Source organism: Colletotrichum graminicola (assembly GCF_000149035.1).
Source record: "Colletotrichum graminicola M1.001 genomic scaffold supercont1.21, whole genome shotgun sequence".
Lineage (NCBI taxonomy): Eukaryota > Fungi > Ascomycota > Sordariomycetes > Glomerellales > Glomerellaceae > Colletotrichum > Colletotrichum graminicola.
This window is the reverse complement of record NW_007361025.1, coordinates 220164-240799: the sequence shown is the minus strand read 5'-3', so window position 1 is coordinate 240799 and position 20636 is coordinate 220164. Positions and strand designations below refer to the sequence as shown.

The window sequence follows — 20636 nt, the reverse complement described above, 5'->3', positions numbered from 1 at the left end:
TGCAGAGTTCGAGGAGTCGTAAGGCGGTTGCGAGGGGGGTTTGGAGGCGGTTGTGGGTGACGCTGTTGCCGACAGAGTCGGTTTGATGTTTGTCAAACCCGAATTTGGCCGCGCCACGGGAAAAGCTCACGGGGGATCCACAGACACCTCGTTACTTAGGCATCAGCTGTGCACAGGCCAATTACGCACTTTCCCCAGGCTTTGAGATGGGCGATAGACTTGCGTTGAAACAGCGTTCACGTCCACAAGTGTCACTTGAACTACTGATTCCAGAAGAACGACGTTGTTTGGCGTTCCAGAATATCTCGACGCCGGAAACGCTTCTTATTGTCCGTCCGCGGGATCGAAACGGTCTTAGGACCCTTTGTCACGGGAACAGAGCTAAGCGCCGACAACCCATGACCAAGACTCCCGCAATTCACGCAATTCACCGCTCGGTTATGACACACCGCCAGGCCCGCGGCAAACTCCAAGACTCTTGTCCTTGGAAACTCGGCGTGGGTGATGTCGAGGAGGCCGTCGTAAAAGTCCTTGCCGTTGTCGCGGTCAGACGAGAGGTCGCAGTGCTCAAGAGAGTATCCCACTTCCCCCGCTTCTTGTCCCATCTTGACAAGCATTCTCCGCATGTTCTCTGCTCTCTTCCTTTCCTTCTCACCTAGCACACCCAAGTCGATCTTATCCACCCAACCCTTGAGGCCGTGTTGGAGGACATTGCGTGCTCGCAGGGTGCTGCCCTTAATATGGCCCATGCTTCCATGCAGCGTCATGCGCTCCCTGCTGGCAACGTACGCGCCGCGGTGCAGGATGTTGTTGTTGTAGAAGACTATGTCGCCCGCCTTCAACTCAACGAATAGTTGGTTGGGAATTTCCTGCTCATACGGATCTGCATTGCGCTCCACGTCCGTTCTGGCTCTGGTGTGGGAACCCGGAACGACGATGAGGCTGTTGTCGTCGTAAAGGGCCAAGTTCCACTGCGCCGAGTATGCGGGCTGGTTCAGGCGATCCATCTCCTCTTCAGCAGTAGCCGTCGCCGGAATGTCGTCTCTATGCCATCGAAGCTCGAAGTCTTGGTCCGGACGGACAAGTAGATTGAACAGTTCCATGACAAGATCATCATCGGTGCATTGCAGCAGCCGCTTTGTGGGTTCGATGACGGCATCCGAGAAGTAGGCTTGAATGAAAACATCGCTATTGGGCATGTCTGGGTGCATCATGCCCTGCACTCCCCAGATGCCTTCGGGCGGTGCTTCGGGTGTAGCAACAGGCCACGGAGGGAACTGTTTCGGAAGAGTCCGGACATTCGGCCATTTGCCAGCCCGGGCCAGCGCTGTGGCTTGCTGGGTGGCGTCCCGGAGCTTCGTGAGCTGTTCCTCCGTAAGGATCGAAGGAACGAGAGCGAAACCATCTCTGTTGAGACTGTCGAGAAGACTAGAAGCCGGCATGTTGGATAGGTCGTTTTGATAAATAGTGCTGGAAAGAGAGTGAGACTTGCGTGTTACGAAAAGTTGCTCTTGGGATAGTATCTCTCAAGTTCCCAGGCCGGCACCAAGTAGGCTTGCAACGTTGCAACGCCCGACTCCGTCGCGGAAGGATCCCGGTCCAAGGTGGGGTGGGTGTAGAAGGGATAGTCTTGTGCGGGCGGTCTTGCTGAAGCAATTGGTCCGACTTGAGATAAGGAACGCGGGGCGCTATGCCGGAAGTGCCCACTTGGCTGTCTTGATAGGAGAGCCGAATCGGAGGCTTGATTCGATCTTTTTGGCACTCATCAATACTGTTAACTATCAAGGTGTTTCCCCAACAACTGAAGAAGGAAACATCATTGATTCCTCGGGGTAGTTGCTCCGCCTTCGGGCTTGTTGGCCTGGCAGAGTTTGGTCGGTGCTAAGCTGGCACGCTCCCTTGCGGGGTCCGTCAGTCAACAACATCAGCCAGATGATAGTTGGAATATGATTCGGAGACGTCGTCGTTTCAGTCTGCGCAGAAAAGAATACTGCAATATGTTCCCGCTGGCCGTGCCCATGACCATCTATATTCCCCAAATACAGTCTATGCTGACTCTAACCCTCCCGAACCCGAGCTAACAAAATGCAAGATCCATGTTGAACCTAAATCAGGATCTCTTATCTCCCTCTTTCCAGATGAGCATTCCCGGCCTTTTGCCTATCTTGAGCCAGGCAACACGCAACTAAATGTCTTATTTGCTGTTCAAGAAGCTGAGATAGGAGTTCCAGCCGATGCTAATGACGTTGACAAAGAGGAGGCGGTGTTGAAGAGGGATGAGCTTGAAGTTGACCATCTGCACGAAAGGCCAGAGCATGTAGTTGGAGGTAAGCGCCGTCTTGTAGTTCTTGTCGAGCTTCTCCTGGACCGAGCCACCCTCGAGAGTGGCCATGGATGACAGAAAGACGCCAATCATGACGGGAGCGAAAACGCCCTGGTCGACGACGACACGGGCGAGGATCTCGGCGTTCTTGTTCTTGAGAACGACGTTGTTCTGGAGGAACTTGAACCAGTTCGTGGCAATGGGGCCGAAGATGGCTGTAGAGATTGTTAACACCCAATGCAATTGAGAGATATCATGATTGACGACGATGGAGCGCATGGAACATACCACCACCGTAAAGGGCCATTCGGGCAGTGCGGGAAAAGTCATGCTTCTCAAGGCCGCGCTTGTCGACAAGCTGCTGGGCGGTGATGTCACCGGTCGCGAAGAGGACACCGGTGGTGATGCTCTGGGTGAGCAGCGGACGAGCCGCGAGTCTTGCCCGATACCTGGAATTGATGCTTCAGCGACACATTATTGGTGAAATCTGGGCCCAGATGAGGCTCACCAGCCGAGCATTGTAAATGTCGTCACAGAGGAGAACTTAGGGAGTTGGCCCGGATGTGGGATTCAATCTGAGAGTAAGAATATGAGTAAAACTCAACGACAGTTACCCAGCACCGTTCAATTGGTATCAGTGAGAAAGTCAGGAAATGCGCGAGGTGAACTGCCGGATGGGTTGGTCGAAGGAGGAAATGTGAGAGGCGAAAGGTTGCTCAGATGTGAAGCTGAGCTACCCTAGCAAGGCAGGTGTGGAAGGCGATCGTCAGGCCTGCAAGCTGCACGTGACAACAAAAGTCACAATCTGGTCTACGAAGACAATGCGGCACAAGGAGAGTTGAAATCTAGAAACTAGGTACCTAACTAGTAAAAAGCAACGACGATAGACACAATATCGAGATAAGAGCTCCAAGGTGGTCTTGGCCAACGGACGAAGAAACATCGTCATCAAAAAAATGGACCGAGTGTTTTATTGGGGGACCTCTTCTCGGTAAGGGATTCTTCGCCTTGCTGCACACCGTCAAATACCTGTCTCTACTCAGTATTTCCAAAGATAGCACTCTGTGCCAACGCCTAATGCAATTTTCGGGGCAACGTTCCAGCGTTCCACTTGGGCTGTTCCCCGCGAGGTGCGCACACCCAGTCTGGGGTGCATCAAACCACCGAGATGTTCAAAGGACATCAATATTATCACGGGCTGTGTTTAACGAATTCTCGGCCACATTCGAGCGCGGGTGTCTCTCTCTGATGGACCGCTGCATTTCCTGCCACAAGAATGAGCATACTTGACTCGTCAACTTAGAACCGGTGCGTCACAAAGGGTCCACGTCGCGCTCAATAGAAATCTGCCTAGCGTTTTCACCATAAAACAGTCAAAATCAAACAGGGAGTGCACTTAGTGGCGGAACTGCGTCAATTCAAGTTTAAAACTTCGTTCCGTGGCATCAGTAACAGCCCTCATTGAGAGGAGATGCAAGTGGCTGCGTCCTTCTTCGTACCGCTGCACCAGGCAAGCGGACACAATGAAAAACTTTGTGACTTTGATGTATCAAAAATTGCCACAGCGATGGTCCCGAAGGACAATCGAGAGCGGTCGACACCGCGATGTGCAATGCAGGCCTCCCACTCTGGATGCCGGATTTCTTGATCCCCAGCACCCCCATGAAGGTAAGTATGAAGAAGAGAAGAAGGGAAAAAGTTCAAAAGGTGGGAGGATGGGCAGGTATATATAGGTAGCTTGCACACAGGCCAGGTGCGCGCAATCAGTAGGGTACGTGCCCCCGGCGGGTACTTAGTTACATACACCCTGAGGCATAAGGTAGGAAGCTAAGGTACTTGTAGCTTCGTGGTTGCCGTGGAAGTGGCAGGTGCCAAATAGGCAGCAGAGGGAAGGTGCAAAAGAAACCCTCCGTGTTCGCTGAGAACCTTGGGGGTTGGCATGCGAGGGTCAGCGCGACGGCCAAAAATCAACGCCGCTTCACTCACAAGTTGGCATTCGCAAGAGCGATATTGATGGCGGACTTGTGTGAGGCAAGCATGGCCCTGAAGTCGTCAACATCTCCTTGGATATACTTCTGCGTTATCCAGTCGCGCATGCTGGGTCGCGATATCTCATTGGCATGTTTTGTGCATCGGGCGATGATTTTGCGATATTCCTCCCTCGCAAGTGCAGCCCGTAAAGGCGAAACTTCCGACGGCTAGAACGCCGGTCCCGATAGAAAGTGGGTCCATGTTGACGCCGTATTCTCGGCCGGACTGACGGCTTGTGTGACTTGGACGGAGGATCGTTTGGGGATGAAAGTGCTTTCTATGGGTTTGCACAACACCGATGGTCTGACTGCCGTCTGCCACTGCTTATAAGCTTCTCCATCCCCGTCACCTCCACCCCCGTCACCCGCCTCATCAACCAGACCCCTAGTTGACACGTCGTCTCCTCCGCTGAGCGTAGTTCTCTGTACGTCTACTCCCACACCGGAGCTCCATCCGGTATCGATCTTTGCCCGCAGGCCATCCCACCAGCGTCGTTCTTTTAGCCCTGGTGAATCGCCCGGAACGGCGCGCGGCTTAGCCGACCTACGATTGGCTGTCCTGGGTTAGCACTATACTTGGTACGATCGAAATAGAGTTGGCTGATCTGTCGACGATGAGCTACTTCCTACCGCGGAGACAGGTTAAGTACCTGAGAAGCTCACGCACAGTCTTGTCCCCACTCCTCCACCTCAAAGACGTCGTTCGGACGTAAATGGAGCCGAGTACTTCGACGTCTTTATTCCCCACTGCTTTCTGGAAGTCATCGTCCATGAACATCTCCACCAGGCGCACAACCAGCTACAATGAGTGATCCCAGATGAGGGACCCAAAGCGTTTCACAGACATGCTAGCTGCAGAAACAAGCAGCTTCCCCCAAAGCTACGGTCTGAGTTCCCACAGCACTCGTGGCCATGGAAAGACCACCTCAGTACGCGGATTGCCATCGAAGAAACACATGCCCAGAAGCCACTCGCGTACGCGAAGTTGAGGCGCGCCGTCCCCTTGTAGACACTCCGCATCGACTGTGAGAAAGACGTAGCGGTCGATGTCGTTAGGGTCAAGCGCCTGTGAACCAGCAGCGGCCTTCCTTGCCGAGGTAAAAGCCCAAGTTACGGGTGGCTGCAATTCATACTCGTCCCGGTCGGACCATACGAAGATAGCGCGGTACCGTGCATTAGGCTCCGAGTTGGACCAAATACTATCAAGTCTCAACTTCCGGCGGGCCAGAATCGCGGCCGCGAGCTCCGTAGTCATGGGTGTAGATACGTGTCGGTAAAGGAGAGGTACTTGTCTCCGGCTTGGGCGCCGGCAGCGAGATATTCACCAATCCGGCCAGCGAGCCAACGATAACCCAAATCACACAGGTGAAATATGAGCTGCAGCAGACATCTCCGTTCAACCAGCTTCAGACGGGCTCTGGATACATCAACCCGCGGCAATTTTCGCCACAATTTTGCGGTATCGATAATGGAACCCAGCTTCCACAAGTGACCTATCACAGGAGGCTCATGTATGTGTGGATAAAGGGGGCCCTCGAGCTCGTCCATGTGACATGGCACGTGGTGTGGCTGACGGCAACCGCCACACATACATGAGCCTCCTGTGATATGACCCTTCGTGGAGATTCCTGTTATTATCAACCTCACATTGGTCAGTCGACAGCCTTTATTGGACGTCAACCGCCGCGTGGTGTCTTCAGGTGCACGAAATCGTCGGAACATAGTCTCTCGGAGAAATCCCCAACGCCATTAGCCAATTCGAATGGCCCCTTCCTAAGCTGACATAAGATAGTATACCCTCGTCACGGCCAGATCCGTGACTTGCATCTCCCATATGGATGTTAGCGTCGGTATTTATGCTCGCCCCAGTCAGTTCTAACTCACAGCGCCAGCGGAGGCGGGGTCGTCGTACCAGGCGCTGAAGGCGATCTTAGCCGGTGCCCGGGCGGACCCGTCGACACTCAGACAGGCTCAGTTCGAGGACCTTCTCGCCGTCGATACCGGCAAGAAGATCTTCAACCTGCGGACGTGGTGGAAGCAGGTCTTCGGGTTCGACGTCAGCGTGCTCGAGATGCTGGGCATGGGCTCTCTATAAACGTTGCGGCAGCGTGCGGTGGAGGGTTTGGTGGCGATCGCAGCCGAGGCCGAGGCTGCCGCTGCGTAAAATAATGTGGTTTGGATGATACTGAGAAGAAGAAGAAGCCAATTATGTATACACAAACTTTTGCGTAAGTAACAAACAATAGCGTGTTGACGCAGGACGACTCCTAGAACCCAACAGGGCATATACACCAGAGCAGAACTTAGTGGATAATGCAATTTAATCTTGGTTCAGCCGTGAGCTGTGCAATCTTTACCAGTCTTGGGAATCATCTGGATTATAATTGTGACAATTCGGGATTATCCAACGTCACAAGTGCATTGCGTTGTTCTTGCAATGTTCCATAGATCATATGTTGCTTCTACTACTATTAAATGATTATGATATTTAATGCTTAAACTCTCTCTTAGTCTTTTTAGAATACTAACTCTTTTATCTTTTTTTGCTTTCTAACCTTAGTACTTGTATCTATCCCTGTTAGCATATGGGGACCTGCAGTAGGATGAAGGGAGTTATATATCTATTTTATAACTTACCAGTAGAAGAGTCTACCTTACTATCCAATAGACCTATACACCTGCCTGTACATTTGATTTTACATTCAGGATAACTGCTCCTTTTCATTTGGTTTGGACGGCATTGTAGGAGGGGGGGCGGATATCAAGCAAAGTCGACAGGAAAACCCAGTTCAGTCTCATACATGCTCGTCGTTTTCTAATGGCATCCGTATGGACCGCGGGACGACCAAGCTGCACGACAATGGCGCGTAGAGTATTTGCCTGGAAAGTCAGAATCCAAATGTGGGCTCTCCAGAGTGTGATAAACTAGTGAGGGAAGATAACGGCAGCCTGATGGGCTAATGCTGATGCAACGTGGCAGGCGGTTGGTGGCACCAGTGTATGCACCCGCGATTGGATGCTGCAAACAGGGATGAATTCCAACTTGGGCGAAGACAGACGATCAGGCTGTCGAAAGTAATAGTAATCACAGGCTAGGCACCGGCCACGACAGGTTTCTCTCTTCTATTATACAACCTGATTGACTTTAGGGGCTGTTCCTTATCTTAGAACGCTCGTCTGCTGTCCAATTGCGCAGACAAACGGCACAGAGTAGCTGTTTTGTCCCTTGTTACCCTTGGTGCGATTATGGGATACCGTGTGACGGTTTCGTGGTACCTTGATGAAGGTAAGAATGATGTCCCGAGGAGGCTCAGGTCTATCAAGCCCGTTGATGTCATTTGTCCAAGTCATGATGGACCCAAGCCAAGACAGATAGCTAGCTCTTGGCATATTCTCTTAAAGGAAAACCAGGATTAATATAGCAGATTCGCAATGTTACAAAACGACCTGCTTCCCTCATCGAGACGCGTAGTGCGAGCATGGGTTGTTGACATGTCAGCGACGTGATTGCTCCCCCTGACCCCCCTCCCCCACCCCCCTCCCTCACCCTCGGTCACCAGCCGAATATGTTGTTCCAACTCTTATATAGGGGGGAGAAGGTTGCAGCTGAACGAACGACAAGCCAATGTTAACCTCACAAGCGCGGTTTATTTCAGTCAGCAACGCGCCTCCTTTCGCTAGCCCGGCATTATGTCAACAGCCACAGCAGATAACGCCAGCGCCAGCTGCCTTCTCCTATACGCCCTCGGAGCGGCGGTGCTGGCCGCTCCGCTGGCGTACCGCACGTTCCACGGCGACGCTACCGACGCCGACAACCTGTCGTCGCGCGTCCGGCGCCTCGCACCGTGGGGCCGATCGCCGCCGCCGCGGTACGTCTACGAGCCGCTGGCCAAGGGCCAATTCCGACTCATGCACCTCCTGGCGGGGGCGGCGGACGACGACGTTGTCCGCGTCAGGCTCGTCGTCGAAGCCGTCGACGCGGCCCCCGCTTACCACGCCGTCTCGTACGTCTGGGGCGACCCGGGGAGGACGGCCGGCATCCTCTGCGAGGGCGCCGAGATCCGCGTCACCACGAACCTGCTCGGCGCCCTCCGCCGGTGGCGCCTCGCCGACGAAGACGTCGTGCTATGGGCGGACGCCGTGTGCATAGACCAGCGGAACACGCTGGAGAAGACACACCAGATCGCGCTCATGGCCGACGTCTACTCGCGCGCCGCGTCCGTCCTCGCCTGGCTCGGGGACGACGACGCCGGCCTCGAAGGGCTCGAGGCCCTCGTCGACGCCGCGCTCGGGAAAATCCCCGAGGTCTTTCCGGACGACCCCGCGCGGAACAGGGCGAACGCCGTCGAGGTCCCGAGGTCCCTCGATTGGGTCCCGCTGCGTTCGCTGCTGGGCCACGCCTGGTTCGAGCGCAAGTGGGTGATCCAGGAGGCCATCCTCAACGACCAGACCTGGCTGCATTGCGGCCGCTTCCGGCTGCCCCTGGGGCCCGTATCGGAGCTCTGCCTGCGCATGGCGACGTTCGGCATCCAGCTCCACATCGCCGGCCAAGCCATGGACCCCTCCTCCTCCATCTTACCGATCCGCCTGCAAAACCTCGCCATAATGCGCGGGAGCCACTGGTACAACGGCAAAGAACCCGTCACCCTCGTCGACGCCCTCAAGGCCACGCGCACCTTCCACTGCACCGACCCGCGGGACCACATCCTTGGCATTCTCGCCTACGCGACCGACGTCGAGCGTGACAGCATCTTGCTGCGCGACAACCTGTACTCCTTACCGGTCCAGGAGTGCTACCTCCCGCACCACCAAGGCCCAGCTCCTGGAGAAGCGCAGCCTCGCTGTGCTAGCGTTGGCGCCGCAAAAGGCCGCCCCGGACGCCGCCTGCCCCTGGTGGTACCGCCCATACATCCGCTGGCAGAAGCGCCGGCTGCCCGGCCTGCCGTCCTGGGTGCCCGACTTCCGCCTCCACGAGAACGAAACCCTGCCGGCCTACACCTTCCGGCACGGCAAGTTCTCGGCCGGCGGAGCCGAGGTCGGGACCATCCAAGTCATTGACGACAAGGTTCTCCGTTGCAGCGGAATCGTGGTGGACGTGGTCAAGGACCGCGGCGTCTTCTGGTATGACATGCCGCTCCCGCCCAAGCCCGCGCGGATGCCGCCCCCGCTGGACAAGCTGCACATCTCGGTCGCTCGGCAAATACTGAAGTTCCTCGACTACTACAGGGCGTGCGTGCGCCTGGCGTCGCCGTCGGGCTCGGAGGACGTCCGGGACCTGGCCCCGGAGCGGCTTGCGTCCCTGTGGAAGGCCTTGACATGCGAGCGGATTCAGCTGAGCGACCGCATCGATGTCGACCTTTCAGAGCAGTTCAAGGCATTGGTCGTCGGGATGGAAACGTGGTTCACCTCGGAGGACCTGGGTGAGGCGAACAAGGGGTGGTTGAGCGTCTTGACCTCCGGCCAGGCGCTCGAGTGGAGCATCATCGGGCTCGGGCTCCCGCGGCGGCTCTCCCTCACGGCCGAGAGCAGGCTCTGCATGGCACCGACTGAGGCGAGGGTGGGCGACGTGATCTGCGTCCTGCTCGGGTCCGAGGTCCCTTTTGTCATTAGGCCCACGAGACGGGGCATGTACGAGCTGATCGGAGAGGCCTACGTCAGTGGCATAATGGATGGCGAGGTTCTCTCTGGCAAGTACGATCAAGTGGATATTATGTTGGAATAATGAGTTAGGACAGACAGCGTAACCTGGAGGCTAACTAGCCAACTCCCAAAACCCCTTATCATAGGCATCCTCTGTTGACCATGTTGAGTTGCAGGGAAAGAGAGAAGCACACTCTGTAGAGCCTGGAAGATGTGGAGTCTACATGCCTACGGAGAAGAGGGGGAAATTACAATCTTCGATTGAATAAAGCCCGAGCTCGTGAGCAACAGGGAGCAGAGTCTCATCACTGCCAGTCCCAAAAAGAAGGCCTTACTCGGCACGCATGACCAAGATGTACGCATACAATAAATAAAATAAAAAAACGCTCGGTGCCATGAGGCCCATCCCCTCGCGCCCTTCCCTCCTTTTTATTTCAGCCCTCAAATGGTCCTCGCCTCAAGCCCCCTCTATCCTTCTCCCCCTTCTCCTTCGGCAAAATGGGGAAATGAAATATAAAAAAGAAATTAGGGATGTTTTCCGAGAAGGCAAAAAAAAAAAAAAAAAAAGGATGACGCTCCGTTTTTGTATATGTTTCCGCAGTGCGATCCGGTCACCGGGGAATCCCAACCTGCCCCTCATGATAATGCTGATCGAAATGCCAAAATGCAACACGACCTGCCGCGCTCCGGCCCTTTGTTCCTTTATTTCCTCTGCCCATATGTACAATTATGTTGCGTTGCTAAAAACATTAAAAGAGGCACATCATCCTTGCGCCTTGCTGTAGTTCTGGCTGTCTTTGGTAGACACAAAAAGATACGAGGCTGTTCGAACTCCTCGTGGCTATGACCTTCGATTATGTTCCTCCTTTTCTAATCTCTCAACGTTTTCCTCCGTCAAGGAATCGCCCGCGACTACCGTCTGGAACGATTCTCCTCGCCGCGGGAGCTTTTTGTCTCCGGCAGCGTCCATAAGCTTCCCTTGCTGGACCTGCAGAGCGAGCTCATCCGTCTCGGACCGTCGCATCGGTTTGATGGGGTCTCCTGCAGTCGGAGGGTCAAACGGCGACGGCTCATACGAGTTGTTCCTGGTCAGAGGCCGAGGCGTCACCGGATCACCCCGGCTTTCCACGTCTGGCTCTCGGCTCTGGTCTTGTTGCCGCCTCAAAGGTGCGGCGGCTTGCGTCGATTTCAGTGGTGACGTCGAATCCGGCAGATCGTGCCCGACACCGGGAATGTCCGCATTACTGCAGTGTTCGGCCGTGTCTGAGCAGTCTGACATGGAGCCGTCTGAGCCTTTATTGACGACAGGTCTTTGTGGCCTCTTGGCCAAACTCCATCGAACCAACATTCTCTCCAGTGTTTTGCTCTTGACTGGCTTGGCAAGGTAATCATCCATACCCGCCCTGGTACACTTCTCCTTGTCGCCTTGGATTGCCGACGCCGTCATTGCAACAATGGGTACGTCTTGCAGGTACGCCTTGTATGGCACGTGGTGCCGCAATAGATGCGTACATTTGTAGCCATCAATGACAGGCATTTGGACGTCCATGAGGATGATGTCTGGCTTGGCACGCTTGCCTTGTTTGGCTGCCGCCATGTATTCGAGAGCGTCTTTTCCGTTCCAGGCTGCTGTCACGCTGAATCCAAGCTTCATGATTGTCTTGGTGGCAATCTGTTGATTGATGGCACTGAAAAAGGAGGTTAGAGCACGACGCGCAACTACAGACTGAGGGGTAGTTGACTTACTTATCCTCGACCACCAGGACACGGATCTTGGCGCGATCAGAATGAGGCAGCATCTCTTCTTCCGAGGCTGGTGGCGTTCGAACGGAGAGTCGTCGAGCGGGCGATCTGTTCTTGTCCGAAAGAAACTGTGAAGAGTCGCCAGACGCGGGGGGTGTACTAAGCAGTTGCTCATACTCGGAACTGTTGCACGACACACTCATTTCGGACTGCAGCCTGTCCGGGATAGAACCGATTTCCACCAAGGGTCCACCACGTTGTTGTTGAGGCTTGCTGAACGGGACCCAGAATGTCGCGACGGTTCCGTTTCCCAGCGTGGATTCCAACGTCATGTTACCGTTCATGAGCTCCAGGAGGTTCTTGCAAATCGTCAGGCCCAAGCCGGTACCGCCAAACTTCCTCGCTGTGGATGCGTCCCCTTGACTGAATGGCTGGAAGAGCTTCTTCCGAACCTCTTCCTCGATGCCGATGCCGCTGTCCTCGACGATGAACTTGACAACGATGCTGTCTGATGTTTCCTTTTCCTTCTGGACAGAGAACTTGACATAGCCCTGATTTGTAAACTTGATGCTGTTGGTCAAAAGGTTCGTGATGATCTGGCGTACGCGGCCGGGGTCTCCAATGACGACCAAGTCGTTTTCGACCTCTCCGGAGATGTCTGAACGAAAGTCGAGATTCTTCCGTTCTGCAGCAAAACTCAGCATTTTCCTCACGTCCGTCACGATGACTGACAGGGAGAACTGGACTTCCTCGATGTCGAGGCGTCCCGATTCGACCTTTGAAAAGTCGAGAATATCGTTGATGACGGTCAAGAGCGCGTTGGCCGACCGCTGGATGTTCTCCACATACTCGGTTTGCTCGGCATCGAGCTCCATGTCCCGGAGCAGCTCGGCCATACCGATCACACCAGTGATGGGCGTCCGAATCTCGTGAGACATCTGTGCAGCTGTCAGCGTACTTCTTCGATCGTGATAGGCTACCACCAACGTTGGCAAGGAACTGGCTCTTCAGTCGGTTGGCCTCTTTCGCGGCCGCCTCGTTGGCCATCGCTTGCTTCTTCTCGCGGGACTCCTCCTTGAGACCCTCGGCCTTCTCCTTGAGCTCACTGACGTCCATGATGACACCGATGACGCCCTCGATGCACGTCTCGTTGGTACTGATGCCTTCCTTGGTCTTTTTGCCGAGAATCGGCAGGAACCGCGTGCGGTACCAACGGCCATCCATGCCGTGTTCTGCCACCTCTTCCGTCTTCCCGCCCGCCAGGATGTCTTCGACGGGTCGCAGAAACTTTGGGTGCTCTCCGGTCTTGAGCTGAGGGTTGAGGCGGTTGAAGGCTTCGTACATGTTCTGTCCCATAAACCAGCTCGAGTGAGGAGGCGTGCTGTCTTCTCCGTTGCTGTCCCAGATGAGAGCACCCTCCAACATTGTGAGTTCGAGGTTGGTGTTGACAGTGAAAATCGTGACTTGTGAGTGCGCTAGAACGCTGAGCAGCTGCTGCCTGGTGCTCCTGGCCGCGAGCTTGGCCTCAATGCCTTCGTTCACGTCTGTGCAGGTTCCGAACCACTTTTCGATTTCGCCAGTCTCCTTATTTCTCAGCGGGAGAGCCCTGCCCAGCATCCATCGCCATTCGCCAGTTTTGCTGCGGCACCGGTACTCGGTTACGTACGGGTCGCCTGTCTTCAGTGAATGTCTCCATCTCTTGGTGGTTTCGGGCATGTCGTCCGGATGAAACGGATGTTTCCACCCAAGACCCAAAGACTCTTCGGGTGTTAGACCCGTATAAGTGTACCAACGGGTATTGAAGAAGTCGTGATAGCCGTCTGCTCGCGTCGTCCATACTAGTTGTGGCATAGTATCGCAGATCAGCTTGAAACGCTCCTCGTCCCGCTCCCTTATCTCAGTAATCTCTTCCGTCATCTTGGTGACATCTCGGAAGGTGACCACGCCGGCCAAAAACTCGCCCGTGCTATCGTCTCGGATCGCTTCTCCCAAGGCGTCGTAAACCCTCCTCTCGCCGTTCTCGACGATCATCCCGACACGCATATTGCTGAACGGCTTCTCCGTCCGCAGGAGGACGGAGATGGGGTACTCGCTGACGTCCAGCTCCCTCGAGAACTCAGCGTCGTAGACTGTCCAGCTGGGAAGTAAGTCGAACCCATCTGCGGACTTTTCCAAATCGCTCTCGTGGCGCAAGAGGGCACGAGCGGCCCGATTGGGAAAGGTTACACTGCCGTCCTTCCACATGGCAAGAATGGGCATCGTTGTGTTGTCGAGTAGGGCGTCCCTCATGAGAATCATCTTTTGCAAAATGGAAGGCGTGCTCGCGTGTGCTGCTGTTGAGGGCGGGCCCATGGGAGGAAACGGGCTCGACGACAGCGAAACCGCACTAGGGCTTATGCGGAACGACGGCGAACTCGAGTCGTGACTGGAGCTGACTGAGGGCGGGTTCGAATTTGAGATGGTCTTGCGGTCCGCTTGCTCCAAAATGGCGGGCTTTGCCACGGCTTTGCGACCCGACACGAGCGATGACGGCGGTGATTGAGAGCTCGTAAAGGTCAAGGTGAAGTAGACCTGGTGATCCTCGATTTCCCATATCGTCACAATCATCTTGGCGTAGACCTGGTGCGCCGATGCACCTGACCTGTTCCGAGAATCGTATCCTGGCTTACCAAGCTCTTTCCTGGAAATGACAACATCGACCACGGCATCTTTGACCGTCGACGGGCTCGGCTGGGTATCCAGCAACGGCGGGGCCAGAGAATGGGGTGTCGGCGTCGCTTCCCCGCCGTAACCTTGGTCGAACAGGTCGGCGGCGTCCTTGGAAGTCTGTCTCGCGCCCATTTCGACCACAAGGGAGTCCAAAAACGCTTCCCACCCAACCCAAACGGGGCGCCCTTCCTGGATCATATCGATACCCACCTGGGACAACGATTGCCCTCTCAGCCTTTCGCCTACGTGAGAGTTGTCGTCTAGCGCGTCGTCGGTCATGCCCAGCATCCTGCCCATTGCTTCGTTTGCAAGCACCACGGTCTTGAGATTGTTGAGGACCAACAACGGGACGGGAAGATATTGCATGGCGGAGAATGCGAGCTGGCCAGGGGTGATGTAAGGCATCGATATGCGAAACGGACTTGCAGAATGTGAGCGCTTGCCGTCGGCGGCCGCCAGGTTCAAGTTCTCGCGGAAGAAGCGACCGCTACTGCTGGTCGTACTTGGTGCGCCATCGCTGCGCATTGAACCGATGTCGGGTTGCGATGTTGTGTCGAAGTCGAAGCCGCTATCTCCAGAAGAAGGCGGCAGAGCCGTCTTGAGAGGGGCAACTACGGGACCGTCGCCACGAGCGTGGTTGTTGGTGACGAGAGGTTTGAGGGGTGGCATGGCGGCATTCGCCCGCGCATGGGAAGCTGCGGCTCGCAGGTGAACCTCGTCGGCGTGAGGGAGAACTGGTAGGAAGGTAGGGATGTGTAGGGATGTGCGAAGAGGAAGTTTCGAGGTGGTGAGCGAGTATTGCAGCCAAATCTGACAGCGGGTTCGTCGAGTGGGCGGGAGAGGAAGGAAGCAGCTATGGCGGCGGCAAAGCAGGTTGCTAGAGGATGGTGGGGGAGTAGAATGCGGAGCAGAGCATGGCGCGGCGCCTCGTTTGTGCTGGTTCGAGTCGATTTTGCGTGAGTTGGCCTAGGCGTGTGGTCTTCTCTAGACTGCCGGATTCTAGACCGGTCTCCGGACGGGTTTGCTCGCTGGGAATGCGGTGTAATTGTGTGCTGCCTAGGCTCGGCCTCAGGACTGCAAGTGATTGAGTATGAAGTTGGGCGCGGGCGCCGCTATTCCTATCTGTTAGTCCACACGTCTCTCAAGATGGTCTGGATCAAAGGATCAAGCACTGGCGGAGGCGACAACGGCGGCTGGGATCAGAGCCGTCAGGGCTTGCTTGACAAGGGAGGCGCAAGCAGGCACGAGAAGGCCTGCGGCAGCGGGCGAGGTGAAAGGCGATGAGACTTGGGGCGCCGTGGAGAGGGTTCTCGAACAAGCTAGGTTCAGCTGCAAACGGCGGTGGCGTCGTCGAGGGACAAGAAGCGGCCGAAGGAACGAGGAGGAGGAAGGGACAAGGTAGGATGAGCAAAGACAAAGCAGAGGAAGCAGAAGCAACAGCGGCTTACTAAGAAATAGTGTGTGTGTGTGTGTGTGTGTGTCTCGTTGCCTTGTCTAGTCTAGATGGGCGGTTGTCTTGACGGAGAAAGCAAAATGCTCGGATGGCGGGTTTGATCCGGAAGTGGTATGGTGAGAGATCTAAGACTGCAGCGCAACAACCAAGTGAGAAGGGGAAACGAGGAAGACGTGGCGAGCTAGGAGCGGCGGCGGCGGCGGCGGCGGAGGAGGAGGGGAGGGGGAGATGGAAGAAACAGAAGCAGAAGCGGAAGGAGGGCGAAGGTGCAGAAAAGCAGGTGATATGCGATGGACACGGCGCATGAGCAGAGCAGAGGAGTGGGAAGAGATGGAGGTGGGATATACAAAAGAAGACTGCCACTCAAGCTTCAGACGCCGGCATGCAGCAGTAAGTCTGCAGCAGTCTTATTACGCCGTTGGTCTTGGCTCTCCGGGGGGGGGGGGGGGGGGGGGAGAGGAGAAGAGTAGAGAGTAGGTATCGGTGGAAGAGTGAAGTGAAGCTAGCTAGGTAGATGGATGGGATGGATGGCGATGATGGTAAAATGGACGGATTCGCGAAACGGGGGAAGAAACGAACGGAGGGACCGGGCACACACTCACTCACGTTTGGTAAGAAGAAGAAAATATCACTCAATCGCCCAAGAACAGACCAAGGCCAGTAGGTGGGTGATTAGTAGTGGGTAGTCTTTTTTTTTTTTTTGGGTGTGCGATTCGAGGATCGGAACATGGGAAGGGGGGTTTTGAAGGAAGATTGGGGGGAAACGGGAAATCGAAGCGCAGAGAATGCGGTATCCGTTTATTACTAGAGAGCAGGAGAGAAGTCCTCGAACAGAATCGAAGACCGTCATAGTCCAAACTTTGTTTAGAGTGAAGGCGCTGCATCCCCCGATCAAGCATCAGGGGATGCAGGAGAGAGTGGCCGAACCCCTGCAAAGTCCTTAAGGGGGGGTGTGACCTTGGAAGGGGGGGCGGCGGTACAACACACACGCGCAGACCCTGTAGTTTACGTACATTAGGCACCTAAACGCGGTGAGTGACTGGGCAGGGATTCTCTACGTGCTTGGATGGGGGATTCGGCGGCGGCGGAAGAGGATGTGGAACAATGGGCCAGAACCGGACTGGGCTCGTGGCTCTGGTTCATGGGAGGACAGGGGGGGAGAGGAGAAAGGGAGGGGAGGGTTTCCCAAATCTGGAGGCCAGGCTCAGTCGGGTGGCTCGTGGTACGGATAGTGTATCCGTACTACTACGACGTTAGTAGTATATTTTCTGGTCTCTCTGTCCTCTTGTTCTGCTCGTTCTGTTATCTGTACTCTGCTCGGACCGTGGAACGAGACGCATCGCGAAGGCAAATCTTGCCGCTCTCATCTTACTACTTACTACATAGTACGGATATGTATCCGTACAACCCGCATACCTTGACCCGTTTGGTTCTTGCGATTCCATGGGTCAAGGTCCCCGATTCCCGATTCGGTCAAGTGAAGAGGGATTCCAGAGTCCAGAATCCACAATCCAGGCTACCTACACTGCACTAGACAATGAGCAGTATTTCAGACAGAGTGTTCCACCGGACCGGTGGCCATCCATTCCATGCCAGCATTCCATAGAAGGGGGAGGAGGGATCTTCAGTGGCCACACTGACACAATGCAACCGCAGGCGACGGGCTAAACTGCCTGGTACCGGATACATTGAGTCTTCCTTTCCTGCATATGTGCTACTATGTACTATGCACACGCGCACACACTTACTAAGCCTGCCTGCCTACCAATCATGTAAGGTACGGTAGCACTTAGAGGGGGTATCCTTGTATCCGGGATGGTCAGGAAGGGGGGTGGGGCTGGAAGGCACAAAGGCACAAAGGCACAAGGACTCGCATTCCTGGGCTGTCGCCCATGGGAAAGTGGGCGGCGGATGCATAAGTCGAGCGCAGGATAACATGGAATTGGTGAAAGACGTCGATCGGGTTGAAAAGGTACGTAGCCTCCCCCCCCTAAAAGTCGTCTGGCCACCACCACTCCCTGATACCACCCACCTACATGTGTACAGTAGTCCAGGCGAAAGTCGGCGAACCCTTCTTTTTGCTTCCTCTTCCCCTCTTTGGCACCAAATACCGACGCTTATCTCAGTAGTACTATACATACGCTGTAGCAATTCATGCTAAACTACCAACCGTATACGGAGTACACTACGACTACCTAGGTATGCGCCTCTATCGTGAGGTAGGTACGTACTACCTATGGTCGTGTCTAGCCCCACCCACTATGCTTCAGTGGACCGTAACCCTGTGCTGACCGCTGGAAACTCTGACCTTGCACTGAGCCCGCGTGCCTCCCCCCTTACCCCCATAAGTTGCTCTATAACGAGGGCAGACTTTTCCTACCTTTTTTTTCTTTCTTTCTGCCCACTGCCTGCGTCAGTCCGATTCAACCATTCAACCCTTGCCTTCCCGACGTGCCAACTTCCTTTCAGCGTTGAGGGACACGAGGAGACGGGGGTCTTCCATGGTTTTGACGCTGTTCGAGAGACCAGACGCCGCCAGCGATCGGCTTGCCTTCCGGTTTCAACCCTATCTCTCTCCGAATCGTGGGGGGGGGGTCCCTCACTTCTTTTTCGCCTTGCAAACAGTCCCAAGCTCCTCTCGGGACCAAAATGTCCTCCCCCTTACACTTGTATGCGAAGCTTGGGTCGCTTACAGATGCCTGTTCGTGCTGCCGCCGCAACGGCACATACCATGTATGTCTTGCCAGCGAATTGCCCCATGTTGCCCGATTCGCCGGTGAAAGGCGATTAAGATGCTGCAGTTGCCCCCCAATCCCGGGGTCTCCCATTCGTTGTGGCACGGTACGTACACACCACACACAGTTCACCGTATGTACTAAACCGCCTCGCCTCGCCTGCTCTGCATGGAACGGCTTCGATTATATCCGTTGGCGACACCCACAAATACCCCACAAGAGAGAGAGAGAGGCCTACCGAATCGACCATGGTGTACGGATACTCCGTAGTAGTAGGAATGGGAGACCCAACCAACCCCGGGGAAGGAGGGAGTTGTGCATCCGTAGGGCCCCTCCGCCGACGTATCGCCTCGTTTTACACTGCACGATTGTCAGGACGTCGGGCCTCCCTCTGTGTGTGTGTGTGTGTGTGTGTGTGTGTGTGTCTTTTTCTACCCATGCTGCCCAAACTCCCCAGACAGGCACGCGACAGAATCTTCAGTGGGTCGGCCGACACTTGTTCTTGCCTTGCTGCTGCGTGCTGATGGCGGCAGTAGAGGAACCCCCAGTCGCCGAAGCGAACCTCAACAACAGTCAGCGTGCTTTCTCCGGGTTTGAAAGTCGGGAAAACGAGTTGGGAAAATAGGAAACGGGGCTTCTCCCCCAGCTGCCCATCTTTCCCCGACTAGGACGCTCAAACCGCTGCGAAGTGCAGACCGACAGCCAAAGATACGCCAACAACCACAACCACCACCACCACCACCAGGCGAGCTCTCCCACCGCATTACGGCCAGCACTCGGGACATTTTCTTTCGCTAAGGGGCGACATTTCGCTGATCATTCCTTCATCCCGCTACGATCCGCGTGCCTAGGCTGGTCTCTTAGGCTTGTCTAGTCCGATGGGCGCCCCCCAACCGCCAGAACCTTCAACCCCGGTTACCATTTTCCTTGGGCTGTTTCCTGTGAGGGTTGTCTCGGGCTCTCACTGGTGGGTCGTGTCTCTGCTCTCTGCCCGTATTCTTTGTCGGGGCTGTGAATGCGACATACAGCTAGCCAAGCAGTCCCGGCCAACACTCTACGGTATCGTATTTCGTAGCTGAAGAGAGATGGTTCGACCGGGGCGCAAACACGCATCGAATGAGAATTGATCTCCATTCAGGGACACCGTCCTACGCCGCTGGTTCCCATTACCGTCCTGGTCCGTCCCAGCTGTCTTGCAAAAGCCGCAAAAGCACGATCAACGTTACGTATATGGGCGATCCTGTCATACTTGCGTATGCTGTCGCCTGCCAGGTACTCTGTACACACATCGATTCTCGACGTGGTGTTTGAAATGTATTGTGCTGCTTAGTTGCATACCCGCGGCGCGTTGCCGCTTCGCTTGGGTTATCCTCTAACGCATGACTGGACGCTGTATTCGGATAAACGCAAGAACTGGCTCTGTCCCGTTCGCGACCAGCGAGGACGCATGCTTTGCTGACATTTTTGCCCTGCGTCTAGACTTCACAGTCTCTCCATGGATCGTAGATCTGTCACCACAACAGGTCTAGCTTGCAGGCTCTCAAGACGCCTAGACCGGGATGGCCAATGGTCCGGACTAGGGGCCCTGATGGGTTTCTCCATACCGGCGCGCCTGCAGTGCCACCAGAGCTCCATGGCGTAACGCAGATCATCTGACCCTGGGCTTGAGACCAACCGATCCGGACTGCACAGGCTCTGCCCAAGCGTTTCTGTCAGACGTCTACGTCATAATGTCATAAGCAGAACCCACCCCCCGATTTTTGAACATGTCCGTTCGTCTGCCGCCAAACCATCAGAATCCGCCCCGGGAGACGCCAATATCACAGACACACGGAGCCCCGTAGGAGAAAACCTGTGCCACTCGAGGGCTTCCGTGCGATGGCGCCGCTTTGTTTGGCATGCACGTGCTTTGGTACATGCCACTCATGTCACACACGCGCGCAATGACTCGTGTTTATTGCAATCCTTCATTTTAGTCTTGTCAGCATGGCACAAGGTTACAA

General features: G+C 55.3%; 7 protein-coding genes across 7 annotated transcripts; 2 read left to right on the top strand and 5 right to left on the bottom strand.

The window, feature by feature from the left end:
* Positions 1-260: 260 nt before the first annotated feature.
* Positions 261-1442, bottom strand: GLRG_05936 (phytanoyl-CoA dioxygenase; the record flags this gene model as incomplete). Its single annotated transcript, XM_008096621.1, has 1 exon — positions 261-1442. One exon carries the CDS (start codon positions 1440-1442, stop codon positions 261-263), a length of 1182 nt encoding a protein of 393 aa, XP_008094812.1.
* Positions 1443-2194: 752 nt separating this feature from the next.
* On the bottom strand, positions 2195-2842 carry GLRG_05935 (Mpv17/PMP22 family protein; the record flags this gene model as incomplete). Its single annotated transcript, XM_008096620.1, has 3 exons — positions 2195-2538; positions 2612-2772; positions 2832-2842. 3 exons carry the CDS (start codon positions 2840-2842, stop codon positions 2195-2197), a joined length of 516 nt encoding a protein of 171 aa, XP_008094811.1.
* A 1679-nt stretch (positions 2843-4521) lies between these two features.
* On the bottom strand, positions 4522-5131 carry GLRG_05934 (uncharacterized protein; the record flags this gene model as incomplete). The annotated part of the gene is made up of 2 exons (XM_008096619.1): positions 4522-4897; positions 5004-5131. The coding sequence occupies 2 exons, from the start codon at positions 5129-5131 to the stop codon at positions 4522-4524; spliced, it is 504 nt and encodes a 167-aa protein (XP_008094810.1).
* Positions 5132-5233: 102 nt separating this feature from the next.
* On the bottom strand, positions 5234-5608 carry GLRG_05933 (uncharacterized protein; the record flags this gene model as incomplete). Its single annotated transcript, XM_008096618.1, has 1 exon — positions 5234-5608. The coding sequence occupies one exon, from the start codon at positions 5606-5608 to the stop codon at positions 5234-5236; it is 375 nt and encodes a 124-aa protein (XP_008094809.1).
* Positions 5609-6187: 579 nt separating this feature from the next.
* On the top strand, positions 6188-6448 carry GLRG_05932 (uncharacterized protein; the record flags this gene model as incomplete). The annotated part of the gene is made up of 2 exons (XM_008096617.1): positions 6188-6203; positions 6246-6448. 2 exons carry the CDS (start codon positions 6188-6190, stop codon positions 6446-6448), a joined length of 219 nt encoding a protein of 72 aa, XP_008094808.1.
* A 1595-nt stretch (positions 6449-8043) lies between these two features.
* On the top strand, positions 8044-10075 carry GLRG_05931 (heterokaryon incompatibility protein; the record flags this gene model as incomplete). Its single annotated transcript, XM_008096616.1, has 2 exons — positions 8044-9122; positions 9190-10075. 2 exons carry the CDS (start codon positions 8044-8046, stop codon positions 10073-10075), a joined length of 1965 nt encoding a protein of 654 aa, XP_008094807.1.
* Positions 10076-10834: 759 nt separating this feature from the next.
* Positions 10835-15114, bottom strand: GLRG_05930 (hsp90-like protein; the record flags this gene model as incomplete). Its single annotated transcript, XM_008096615.1, has 3 exons — positions 10835-11681; positions 11740-12674; positions 12724-15114. The coding sequence occupies 3 exons, from the start codon at positions 15112-15114 to the stop codon at positions 10835-10837; spliced, it is 4173 nt and encodes a 1390-aa protein (XP_008094806.1).
* Between the last annotated feature and the right edge of the window lie 5522 nt (positions 15115-20636).